The following is a 13,684-nucleotide window of genomic DNA, read 5'->3' on the forward strand; positions in this document are numbered from 1 at the left end:
GCACCATCTTAATCGTGGGAGACGAGGTCAGTTAGCCGGTGGGCAGTAGATCCAATGGAGCGAGATGTTAGAGATGAGCCAAGAGGAGAGGTCGAGTGAGTAAAGTTTACCGAAGATGGTGAAGAGGAGAAATTAGTGTTCAAAGAATAGAATCTAGCCAGTGTGTCGACGACCTTTCGGATCTAGCTAGGTGGAGGGAGGCCACCACGATTTGCCCCTAGTAGCCATGTTTGGCAAGTTCCCTACCTTGGAAGCGCGGATATCTTTTCAGCGGTCGACTAGGGAGGTGGAGATAGATGGAGGGAGTGAAAGCGGTGCGGGACGGTAGCTGGAGAAGCACGCTGGGGCACTGTTTAGCATCGAGGGAGGAAGAAGAAGTGGCTCTGCGTCGAGGAAAGTAGAGGTTGAGGAAGGAAGAAGACTAGAAGAGGCGGCGGGATTTTTTTGTGTCGCGTGACGGCGTGAAGGGCGAAGAGAAGGGAACATGCTAGGGTTGTGAGGGAAGAGAAGATCCAACGGCTGTGATGCCTTGAGTGGAAATTAATGGCTATGAAAAGAAGGGGCCCAGTAAGGCCCAGTTGACCTATCAAGGGAGGTACTAGGGTTAGAGTCCTAGCCGTCGCCCTTGTCTCGTCATTCTCATGCACAAACATCAAGAAGATGTGCTCGTGGCCGGAGGCTTCATATTAGTACTTCCTTCTCTCGCCCGATTTTCTCGGTTCTGCGTGTGATTTTCTAAATTTGATATGTGTTTATTATAGCTTCAAAAATAAAATGTATGAGACACAAATATAGTGTATACTGCTTATTATAGGTAGAAATATAATTATTCTCTATCACCATTAATCATCTTCTTAATTATGTTGAAGATATTTCTTCCACACAATGCAATATTTATGAGCAATATCTCATATACTTCCTCTGTCCTAAAGTATACTAAACTAGTACTGGATTTGTAGCTGAAAATAATGCATTAGTATTTGCATCTAGTATGAACACAACAATGACAAGGGATATCTCAAGACTTAACTAATACCCATCAATTAACTTTGATTTTTCCAAATCATAGAAATTGGTGATTTTTCTAAAATCTCATAAATCGATAGAGGCGAGGGCTGAAGAACAAGATGGAAGAGGATAACTTACCAGTGTTGAGCCATATAAGGGAACCTTGGGAGGCGGAAGCTCAGAGGTGTGGCAAGGCGATGGTGGCACCGACTTAGTCGCGGGAAACGAGGTCAGTTAGCCGGTGGGCAGTAGATCCAACAGTGCGATATGCTAGAGATGAGCCAAGAGGAGAGGCCAAGCGAGTGAAGTTTACTGAAGATGATGAAGAGGAGAAATTAGTGTTCTAAGAATAAAATCTAGGCGGTGCGTCCACGGCCTATCGGATCTAGCTAGGTGGACGAAGGCCACCACGATTTGCCCCTAGTAGCCATGTTAGGCGAGTTCCCTACCTTGGAAGCGCGGAGATCTTTTCAGCGGTCTACTAGGGAGGTAGAGATAGATGGAGGGAGTGAAAGTGGTGCAGGGCGATAGCTGGAGAAAGCACGCAGGGGCACTGTTTAGCATCGAGGGAGGAAGAAGAAGTGGTTCTGCGTCGAGGAAAGAAGAGGTTGAGGAAGGAAGAAGACTAGAAGAGGCGGCGAGATTTTTCTGTGTCGCGTGACGGCATGAAGGGAGAAGAGAAGGGAACATGCTAGGGTTGTGAGGGAAGAGAAGATCCAACGGCTATGATGCCTTGAGTGGAAATTAATGGCTATGAAAAGAAGGGGCCCAGTAAGGCCCAGTTGGCCTATCAAGGGAGGTACTAGGGTTAGAGTCCCAGTCATCGGCCTTGTCTCATCATTCTCATGCACAAACGTCAGGAAGATGTACCCGTGGCCGGAGGCTTCTAGATTAGTACTTCCTTCTCCTCTCGCCCTATTTTCTCGATTCTGCGTGTGATTTTCTAAATATTATATGGGTTTATTATAGCTTCAAAAAGTAAATGTCTGAGACACAAATGTAGTGTATACTGCTTATTCTGGGTAGAAATATAATTGTTATATATCACCATTAATCATCTTCTTAATTATGTTGAAGACATTTCTTCCACACAACGCAATAATTGTGAGCAATATCTCATGTACTCCCTCCATCCTAAAGTATACTAAACTAGTACTGGATTTGTATCTGAAAAGGACGCTTTATTGTTTGCATCTTGTACGAACACAACAATGACAAGGGATATCTCAAGACTTAACTAATACCCATCAATTAACTTTGATTTTTCCAAATCATAGAAATCGATGATTTTTCTAAAATCTCATAAATCGATAGAGGTGAGGGCCGAAGAACAGGATGGAAGAGGATAACTTACCAGTGTTGAGCCATAGATGGGGACCTTGGGAGGCGGAAGCTCAAAGGTGTGGCAAGGCAATGGTGGCACCGGCTTAGTCGCGGGAGGTGAGGTCAGTTAGCCGGTAGGCAGTAGATCTAACGGTGCAAGATGCTAGAGATAAGCCAAGAGGAGAGGTCGAGTGAGTGAAGTTCACTGAAGATGATGAAGAGGAGAAATTAGTGTTCTAAGAATAAAATCTAGGCAGTGCGTCGACAGCCTTTCGGATCTAGCTAGGTGGAGGAAGGCCACCACAATTTGCCCCTAGTAGCCATGTTAAGCGAGTTCCCTACCTTGGAAGCGCCAACATCTTTTTGGCGGTCGACTAGGGAGGTGGAGATAGATGGAGGGAGTGAAAGCAGTGCGGGTCGATAGCTGGATAAGCACGCAGGGGCACTGTTTAGCATCGAGGAAGGAAGAAGAAGTGGTTCTACGTCGAGGAAAGAAGAGGTTGAGGAAGGAAGAGGACTAGAAGTGGTTCTGTGCCGTGTGACGGCGTGAAGGGAGAAGAGAAGGGAACATGCTAGGGTTGTGAGGGAAGAGAAGATCCAATGGCTATGATGCCTTAAGTGGATATCAATGGCTGTAAAGAGAAGGGGCCCAGTAAGGCCCAGTTGGCCTATCAAGGGAGGTACTAGGGTTGGAGTCGCAGCCGCCGCCTTCGTCTCGTCGTTCTCACGCACAAAGGTTAGGGTAGAAGTGCTGGTGGCCGCCAACTTCCAGATTAGTACTTCATTTCCCTCTCACCCTATTTTCTTGGTTCTCTCCTTTCTCTGTTGAAAACTTCCTCTCTCAACTCCTTTCCTCATCTTCTCCCCCCCTCCCCCCAACCCAATCTTCCCTGACCCTGTCGCTCAACTAGCGCATCACACCTTCTTGAAGCTACAACACGCCACTGATGAGGCTAGGGGTGGTGGTCAATGTGAGGGTTTGGGGAAGAGGGGGAGTGGCAACGCTAGCAAGTCATGCGAGGGATGGGGAGGAAGATATAAGTTGTCACCTATCACAATTAATCATCTTTATATAGAAATTATGTGAAAGACATTTTTATTACACAATGCAATGTTTACATTTTTATGTTCTATGAATAGATAGACTTTTTGCTCATCAATTCAATCGCCCGAGATTTTTATATTTTTTTTTCTAAATCTCAATCATCCTTCAAACTCTAGTTAGATTAGGGTAGGGTGGAGAAACTCGCCAGCGTAGGGCCTTAGAGAGAAGCATAGGAGACGGAAGCCCGATGGTGAGTGATGGGCGTGGCAGGGCATCAAGGCAATGTGGCGCTGCCTTAGTTGTGGGATTGAAGGGTGGTAGCCCATTGGTGATAGATCTAACGACACAAGTTGTGCACCATAGATGAGCTCGGAGGAGTGACAGAGTGAGGGATTTCTGTTAGAGACAAGGAAGATGAGAAACGGATGAGAAAATAACGACAGTCGGGGAGGGCAACACTGTATGGGATCAATGCACCAACAAGCCTTGCCAATGAAGTAGGGCTGCTAGTGTGACTGAGGGTGGGGGAGGGATTGGAGACACTGGCGGTTCACGTGAGGGATGGCGATGGACCAAGAAGAGTTAGCTTTATTTAATTATGTGTGTACATTAATCTCAAAGTAATTCCAACCATCCAAAAGTGGCGAATAGATAATCCAAAAAAAAAAAGCATTGGCAACGCTGTTCTCAGATGGGGGAATTCACATATAGGCTACATCCGCTAAAACTAAAATTAGCAGACTTCATTGGAAACTCTTCCAAAATTGTAACTATTCCACCATGGCATGGCAAGAACAGAGGGCCATTTTGGAATGTGCCCTACTAAATTATTGTTAGGGCACTTTTTTTTTACCAAATTGGTAGGGCACATTTGTGGAGCCGTGTGACTGTAACGCTAGGGATAGGTAGGAAAAATGTTTTTCTTAGAATACTAATGTGTAATTCGATTCATACCTATACCTATCAACAAAATAACTCAAATTTAACTTTATTTCACAATCCATGATTACATACCTAACTAATTATATGTTTGGATGCTATATACCTAGAATCAAAATCTAACAAAAACAAGTTCAGATTCAATTCAAACTTGCTTTGAACTAGTTAGTAAAGTAGTTAATGTTAATATCTAAACATTTAAAAAAGTATCATACTCAAATTGGGTATATACTCGATTTCAATCATTGGTGCCCGGGCACCATGGAGCACCAAACAAATTTACTATATAGAGATAAAATTATGGGTTTATATCTTGGTAACTAAAATGTATGAATGAAATACACTATAGAAATAAAATGTATATTGTCTATTATAGGAAGAAACAACTCACAATTAATCATCTTTATTTAGAAATTATGTGGAAGACATTTTTACTTCATGATGCAATGTTTACCCTTTTTATGTTTTATGAGCAAATAGACTTACTGCCCATCAATTCAATCGACTGGGATTTTTTTCTATTTTTCTAAGTCTCAATCACACTCTAGCCTCTGTTAGATTATGAAGACAGGAAGAGGTGATGGCGAGAGAGTGGAGGCAGAGGTGATGGCGAGAGAGTGGGGGCAGGGAGAAGAACTTACCAACATTAGGTCTTAGAAGGAGGTCTTAGGACACGAAAGCCCAATGATGAGTGATGGACATGGTAGGGCAGAGACAATGGTGGCACCGTCTTTGTTATAGAAGAGGAATGCGGTAAACCAGTGGCGACAGATCTGTAACAAATTTTGCCTTTTATTTATAGATGTGCACAAGATCTCGAAGCAGTTCTAGCCATCCAAAAGTGATGGATAGATAAGAAAAAGAAAAGAACAAGTGATGGAACATCATATCTCGATACAGCATTGGCAGCACCGTTATCCTATGCAGGAATTCACATACAGGCTACAACAGCTAAAATCAAGAATTCGTCGACTCTATTAAGAACTCTTCCCTAGCAGTAATTCTGTACAAATTTTCTCAATCGTCAGTGAAAACCACGGCGCTGAGATTTGAGCATGCACCAAGGAGAATGAACCATATTCTGCATGCCACCGAAATGGGGAAAACTGGACAACTCACTCCCTAGGAAGAACTTGGCAACATCTTTCCAACTTTAACACAGGGTTTCCAACTGGGCAAAATGTGTAGTAAGAAGGCGTCTATCAACTCGGCCAAGACAGGGTTGTTCCATTCAGGCAGCTCAAGCTGCTCAACCATTTCAGTGGACACCGACAGGCTGGTATCTTTCTCCATGTCAAAGGGGAACTGAACATTCTTGAACTTACCTGCAAAAAGAAATTATAAATTTAAGTCAGTTTTGTTGTTCGAAAAGACAGAAACTAAGTTGCATTCAAATCCTAAGAGGCTAAGATGTCATTTTGATGCTTCTTATTTTACCATCAGGACCAGGGAATCGCAGAAACAGCATGACAGGGTTGGTGGTGCTCATGTTCCCTTCCAACAAAAAATCACTCTTCTGAAGCACCAAGATGAAAGATTGCTCCTTCCCATTGACTGTCCCATTATTCGGCGCCAGAGAGACAAAAATTGGTTCATCTTTAGTAAAATTGTTTTCAGGGAATTTTACTGGTTCTTGAACTGAATTGGAGCTTCTGTGATTGGCATCATCACTCTGAAGAAAAGGGCTCTTCAAGAGCTCACTTGCAGGCAACCTGTCAGATACTGAAGCTAGACAGCTCTCAATGAAGCCTCTCACTTCTGCGTCTTTGACTTTGGAGAGAGCAGCTGGCTTTACACCCTGAAGAGTTACAGCGCCATGAATATTGATGTAGAAGAGTTATATGTTTAGCTACCAGAATCGTAGAAGTAGGTATATGTATGAATGCTGTATATAGAAGGCCACTTACTTCAGTAATCTTCTTGTATATCTGAATAAAGCCCTTGCATTCACTGTATGGGCATTCACAAGTCACCATCTCCAGCATGCACATTCCAAAAGAATATATATCGACCAGCTCATTGTAATTTTCACCAAAAAGCTCTGGTGCCATGAATTCTATGGTGCCTGTATTTAACAAGAGTAATTGTCGATTCATGTTTTACTTGAAGATAAAGAAGAAAATTCAAGAAAGCATAGAAGACAGCCGTCTCCAGTCCTTGTAATTAATTTACTTGTAAATATTGTGGCCTTTGTGGAGCAGTTCACCTACCTTGTATACTCCGTGTTTTCCTTTGCTGCATCACCATTGCTAAACCAAAGTCTCCAATCTTCACTTTCCCATGGTTTCCGTTAATGAAAATGTTGTCACACTTCAAGTCCCTATGTATGATTGGTGGCTTCTGACTGTGTAGATATTCCAACCCTGTCAGTATTTGCTTTGCCCATCGTCTCATTGCTTTCATGTCAACCTTTTTGTGCTTTGTACGGTACCTAGTCATATCATAGGCTGTGTTTAGTTCAGCACAAAGTTTGGATTTTGGTTGAAATTGGAGATGATGTGACTGAAAAGTTATGTGTGTATGACAGGTTGATGTGATAGAAAATGACTGAAGTTTGGATACAAATTTTGGATCTAAACACAACCATAGTGTCAAAGATATTTCGAATATTGAATGGGCAAATTATGCATTCATCTAGTGGAGTGAAAACAAAAGAAATATGTAACGTTAAGCCAAATAGCCAATTAATTTTATTATGCTGTATTCATTTTCTTCTAAATAAAAGCCCAAACGATCGGTGATGCATGAAAACAAAGCCCTAATCATAAAACACAATTGAACTTTTTTTTGCTTATCTGATGTACTCTACTCTCTCTATCCTAAATTTTAAGGCCTATAAGTTTTTACACTTTGACCACTAATTTCTTTCATAATATGTTATAATAACTATAAAATCAGCATCATATGAAAGTATTTTAAAATATAGATATAACGATATGATATACATGACATTAAGCATATATATTATTAGCATAATTATTTATCAAAAGTACCAAAGGTTGATTTTTACTAACAATAAGGATGCCGTAAATTTTAGAACAGATGAAGTAGTTTTATACCATTGTTCCAAAGAAGGTGGATATGAATGTAGAACCAATAAAACCTACTCATAAACGGAAAATAAATTAAAACCCCCGCTTTAAAAGAATAAGAAAAAAGAAATAGAATAGTGTTGTAGCAAGAATGAGAGAGGAATGGCAGGTGTGGCATATAAATACATACTCTCTCAAATTACCAGATGTGAACAGCTCAGTGACAATGTTAACCGTCCTTCTGTTAGTGTCGACCCAGGATGCGTAGAGCTTGAGGATGTGCTTGTGCTGCAGCGATTTCAGCAGCTGGATCTCCGTGCGAAGCCGCTGCAATTCCTTGGATGAACCCATGATTCTCTCGTTTATCTCCACCTTGCCCCATGCCACCTCGATGCCATCCACCGCATCAAATGCCTTGTAGCTGCATATCACATATAATTACCAACATAGTATATCATGTCAATGAACACTGTTGCAATGTACTTCGGTTTTTTCAGTTTTCGGTTTTTTTCTCCCTTTAGCTCCCCTGGCAATGGCAGTTCGACTGGCTGCGTTGTGTAATTGAAACCTTGCTTTCTTCTAATTATAAAAAACGGTTACAATGCTTTCTTGTTCATATCCGGTGAAAAGGCAATCATCTTATTAGGCCCTATTTGCAATGCAGAAATTTCATGATCCGTTCGTCCCAAACAATCTAAAATCATTTTCTAAGATATTTAGGATGTGTTTTATTCTACATGTTACCAATGTTTTCCGTACGCATGGTTCTGAAATAATTAACCGAGAAGTGTAGCAATCGAGGAGAGGGAGAGATTGGAAGCATTACACTGTCTTGGAGGATCCTGATCCGATGATCTCCCTGTACTGTCATTACGCGCGAAATCAATCAGCCAAATCAGAAGAACAAACTAAACTAATCCAACATAAACCTCGCCAAAAAATAAAAAAAAATTCAAAACATGGAAGAACGCTCGCACGGACCCGAAGGTAGCGGCCGGTGGGGTCGGCCTCGGCGACGTCGGGGTCCTCGTCCGGTGGCTCCGGCTGCTCGTCGGCGACGTCCTCCGCTGCCGGCTTCGGAGGCATCATCGATCGATCGGTCGAGATTGGTCGCGCGCCCTCTCCGACGAGATCGATCGGCGGCTTTCTGGGCGGATGATTTGGCGATTTGGTCGGAGATTATTACGGTGGAGGACGAGACGAGGAGGGATTTGGAGATGAGGATTTGGGGGATTAGGGGATTAATTAATTGCTTGCGTTTGCATGGATGTGATCTCGTCAGAAGATGAAACAGCCGTTGCGTTGCAAATGAACTGTGTGCCGGGGCCACCTGTATCTCTCTCTCTCTCTATGCAGTATTATTATGTAGGAAAATCAAAATTAATTAGAATAATAAGAACATACTCCGTACTAATTAAGGATATAGAAACCTACCCGTCAAATCACTCGTGTCCCTCTCAGTCTCATACGTAGATTATGATCCGGATTCGTAGATTATGTTTTGTTTACCAAGTACGTTTTTCCTTCAAGAGTTTTTGTTAGTATAAGTCGAATAGAAAATCCAATGTCTGGCTTGTTTTTTTTAAGAAAAAAGAGTGCGCGCGTATGTATGTTGTTATATGGGCCCAACGTGTTGGGAATGTCATGGTTGTAACAGAGTTATAATTATTACTTTTTTTATAATTTTATCCACTACCATTATAACGGAAATGTTACGGAGTACTCCATGCGTTCCACATATACTGATTGGGAGATAAATTCACTCATTCTCTACGAGCACATTTACCCAACTACTAAGTGATGATGTGTTTTTGTAAAAAAAAAAATCTATAGAAAGGTTAGTTTGGAAAATTATATTAATCTATATTTTAAATTTAAAATAATTAATAGATGTACTAGTTGCTCTTCTCGTTTCATGTATCTTCTCCTTTTTACTTCTCTCAAACACATAGGCTCTAACAGCCACTAAATAAATATCAATCTAGTGAAATTCACAATTTTTTAAGGTAGAGGCATCGATATAGAATCATTATGACACGATCCTTAGTCTCTCTAACGGTTAGAGCAGGTTTAATAGTATAGCCAGCAACGGGCTATAAAAAGTCCAACTCAGCAAAAATTATTCTCTCACAATCTCTATTCTCTCTCATCGAGGCCATTGGGAAGCGTTTAAGTGGTGGAAAAAGCTTGCAGCTGCAGCATGCATGGATGACCGATTGGTCATGCTGTTTTTTTAATGGCTGTAGCCCAACGATATATTAAGGGCCGGCTACTCTCTCTCTCTCTCATGTTTTCTCACTCTTCCATGTAGGCTTTACTCTTAGATGAACAGTTCTACCGCCTGCTGATTGTACCCTACTATACCTTCTCTTATAGAAAAGGAATACATTTTAAAACTTAGCTAAAAGGGTTTAACCATTAGATTGGTGATTTGATGATTTGCCTAACCTGATCCACATGTTACTGATTCGAAGTGTCCTCACGTGTCACGGTTATAAGAGCATCTACAATGTGTGGTTTTTTACAAGAGGTACTAATTAAGATAATCTTTTTCCTTTGGAGCCATAATGTGTTTCCCTTGAGACCGGTGCAATGGCAATGGCAATCAATGTGTATAGTGATGCTCTATAAGATGGCAATGGCAATCAAAAGAGTAGCAAATTGTCAAAATCGCCCCTTTAGTGTCACTTGCTGACCCCTCGTCCTCGTCATCGTCCGCCCTATGTTGCTACCCAAGCATAGTGACAAATGATGATAGCATGCCGTAAGGTTGACCACTAGCTATTTCGTTCTTAATGCATACAAGAAACAAATGAAACAATGTGGTGCATGCAAGTCTTAAGCCCAAGTTTGGTCTATTGGGGAGTTGGGGATTCTCTTCCATACTACTCGCTCTGTTTCACAGCATTTTCCACATTCATATTGATGTTAATGATATAAATATGAATGTGAGAAATGTTAAAATAGCTTACATTGTGAAACGGAGGAAATAGTACGTAGTAATACCTAGCAAGAGGACAACCACATGTGAGGAAGCCATACCAACGCACTAACTGTGATGGTGAGAACTAATACTTCCTCCGTTTCACAATGTAAGTCTTCTAACATTTCCCACATTCATATTGATGTTAATAAATCTAGACATATGAATGTGAATGTGGGAAATGCTAGAATAACTTACATTGTGAAACGGAGGAAGTACCATTCATGACCAGAAAAAAAATGTGGCTAATTAATAAGCAACACATACCAGTAAAAAAGAGATACAGGAGATCCACCATGAGCAAATGAAGAAATGACTCCTGCCTAAACCCTCACTAATGCATGTCACATTCATGGACACACCAACAACCCATTACTACTACTCCCTCATGCACCTGTAATTCTGAATTCAACAGACAAAAAGAAGCCACTACAAGAATGTGGTGTTACCAAACTAATTAAACCCAGTCGCAGTTTCTACAAAGTTTGACTAAATTTTTCACCCTCACCAACCAAAAACCACTCAAGTTTCAAGTCCTATATAAAGCTCAAGCAAACCATTTAAGCAGAAACACATCAAGAAGCTAATTAACTAATCCAATATGGCATCAAGAACAACAACTTCTACTCGTGTAGAAGTTGCCATCAAGATGTCGTACCTCGTCGTGGTCCTCGCCATCGCGTCGCTCTCGCCATGCCGCGTCGACGCCACGTCGCGCTCGCTCCTGGTCACCGGCGGCCAAGCCGCGGCGCCGGCGCCGGTGTGGTCGTTCGGCGCGTTGCCGCCATTGATCGAGCCGGCGGTGGTCGAGCCGCCTACTGCGGTTGCGCCGGTGCACGCCGTCGCCGTCGGCGAGGCGCCGCCGCCGTTGAAGGAGGAGAGCGGCAGCGGCCATGTCAAGAAGAGCAAGCACAAGGACGAGGAGAGGGCGCCACCGCCCAAGAAGCACCACGAGAAGGCGCCGCCGAAGTCCAAGCACCACGGCCGCCACGCTCCACCGGATCAGCCGGAGCTTTCGCCGCCGGCGCCGCCGCCCGAGTCGTACACCCCTGATGCGCCGCCGGCGCCGGAGGCGGCGAGCCCCCACCACGGCGGCGGCGAGAACCCGGCGTGGCCGCGTCCTGGAAACAACCAGTGGCCACCTCTGCCGCCGTTCAACCAGCCGCCGACGCCGGAATGGCCGCACCCGGGGAACAAATGGCCGCCGCTACCGCCGTTCCACCCGCCTCCGACGCCGGCATGGCCGCATCCTGGTGGCAACAAGTGGCCGCCGCTGCCGCCGTTCCCGTCTCACCCGCCGCCGACGCCGGCATGGCCGCAACCAGGCAACAAGTGGCCGCCGCTGCCGCCGTTCCCGTCCCACCCGCCGCCAACGCCGGCATGGCCGCACCCGGGAAACCAGTGGCCGCCACTGCCGCCGTTCCCGTTCCACCCTCCGCCGATGCCGGCATGGCCGCACCCCGGCAACCAGTGGCCGCCACTGCCGCCGTTCCACGGCAGCGATGTGCCACCGGCGACGAAGAAGATCACCAAGGAAGAAGAAGTGCACGAGTGATTCATGCAAAAATGCTTGGTGATCAACTGAAGGAAATTAAGTAGTATCAAATTAAGCCTCGTAAGATTTAATCATTTAGATAACACAAAAAATTAGTACGAATAAATTTTGAATTTGGACGGCATTTGTCCAAGATGATTGATATTTGAACTTTTCCCCATGAGGGCAAGGTGATATGAATAAAGCAACCTTACCGTTGAGTTTGCTTATTGTCTTAATGGCTACTCCCTCCGTTTCACAATGTAAAACTTTCTAGTATTGCCCACATTCATATAGATGCTAATGAATCTATATATATAATAATGTCTAGATTCATTAGCTCTATATGAATGTGGATTAAATGTCTAGATTCATTAGCATCTATATGAATATGGACAATGCTAGAAAGTCTTACATGGTGAAACGGAGGTAGTACCTCTCTAGTATATTTTGTAAAACCATTTCAACTAGCTTCGCTAAAAGGTTTTCATGGAGCTGGAGCTATGTCAAATAAGCAAGCAAGCAAACAATGTACTTACTTTCGCACATATCATCAGATCAACTTAACTTTTGATACCCAACATCTACAAAACTACACAAAGAAAAATTACAAATACTAATTAGTAGTAAGAACTTTGCAAGAATAAACGCATGGGAAAATTATGTTAAGCTTTTGTCTGAAAATTTGCACTAGCCGTTTTGTGATGGTCTGAGCTGATTGACGAAATATATTCAATTTGGGCCTCTAAACCGACACAAACACATTGCACATTGGGCAGAGGATTTAGCCCAAAGAAGGCCCGCTTCACATCTTTGTTCAAATGTCAGCCTTTGGAAAATTAACTCCAAAAATGCGTATGTGGATAACAAAATCTCCAAGAATTGAAGGGTCTAAAATATGTGTGTTTGGTCAAGAATATGACTCAAGTGTTAGTCACAATTTATGAATAGTCTAGAATCCCTAGACCCACTGGCGGCCCGATTACGTTTTCTGCGATGGCCGGTGCATGCTGCCGGCAGCGACCGATGGTATATACTTGCTGGGACATGAGAAAAAAAAAACTCTCTCCGCACCATTCGTTTTATTTAAAAATTTAGCGTAGGTATGCAAAAATTATATGTACGGCTTAAAATGTCTTTAATTATAAAAACAAGTAAAAAAATTGACACTTACATAGTTTTTAATAACAAAACAAATCGGCAAACATAAATACATAATGTCTAAAAGTTAACACTGCCGTATATTTAAAAAACAGAGGTAATGGCATAGTTCCATACGTAGAACTTCACTATAAAGTAACAGCCCAACTAATTACACAAGCTGCTCATGTAAAGTTAGCCAAGCGATAGAGCAAAAGTCATCTCGCCGCGGTTTGTTAGTTGTTACTAGGAGCAACTAGCACTGAATGGCAATTTGATATTCTGAATCTGCAAATGCAATACGTATGCCTAGCTAGCTAGGTGTGTTCTCTTCTCTTGCAAAGTGAGAAAAGTTCAGATGCTTACTCCCGGATCCGATTAATTTGCACTGATGTCCCTTTCAAAGATTATACACACCGTTACACACACTAATCCATGCACGGGAGAGTGTTACTGTCACAAGAGATCAATCAACAGTTCAGTCTCTTGGACTTAGGGCGGATCAAGCATTGGGACGACGGAGGCTCGACTCTTCACTACTAGCAATATTAATAAGATCATGAGCGTCCTCACTAAAACTTTTTATTATTATTATATATATATATATATATATATATATATATATATATATATATATATATATATATATATATATATATATATATATATATATATATATA

General features: G+C 42.5%; 2 protein-coding genes across 2 annotated transcripts; one reads left to right on the forward strand and one right to left on the reverse strand.

The window, feature by feature from the left end:
* Positions 1-5,105: 5,105 nt before the first annotated feature.
* On the reverse strand, positions 5,106-8,665 carry LOC127755074 (probable serine/threonine-protein kinase WNK6). The gene is made up of 7 exons (XM_052280709.1): positions 8,329-8,665; positions 8,174-8,211; positions 7,538-7,768; positions 6,526-6,746; positions 6,223-6,380; positions 5,753-6,113; positions 5,106-5,640 (listed from the first exon to the last, which is right to left on the reverse strand). Exons 1-7 carry the CDS (start codon positions 8,434-8,436, stop codon positions 5,438-5,440), a joined length of 1,320 nt encoding a protein of 439 aa, XP_052136669.1. The 5' UTR covers positions 8,437-8,665; the 3' UTR covers positions 5,106-5,437.
* Positions 8,666-10,918: 2,253 nt separating this feature from the next.
* Positions 10,919-12,401, forward strand: LOC127755327 (vegetative cell wall protein gp1-like). The gene has a single exon (XM_052280982.1). The coding sequence runs from the start codon at positions 10,932-10,934 to the stop codon at positions 11,883-11,885; it is 954 nt and encodes a 317-aa protein (XP_052136942.1). The 5' UTR covers positions 10,919-10,931; the 3' UTR covers positions 11,886-12,401.
* The last annotated feature ends 1,283 nt before the right edge of the window (positions 12,402-13,684 follow it).

The sequence above is a fragment of the Oryza glaberrima genome, chromosome 11 (assembly GCF_000147395.1).
Source record: "Oryza glaberrima chromosome 11, OglaRS2, whole genome shotgun sequence".
Lineage (NCBI taxonomy): Eukaryota > Viridiplantae > Streptophyta > Magnoliopsida > Poales > Poaceae > Oryza > Oryza glaberrima.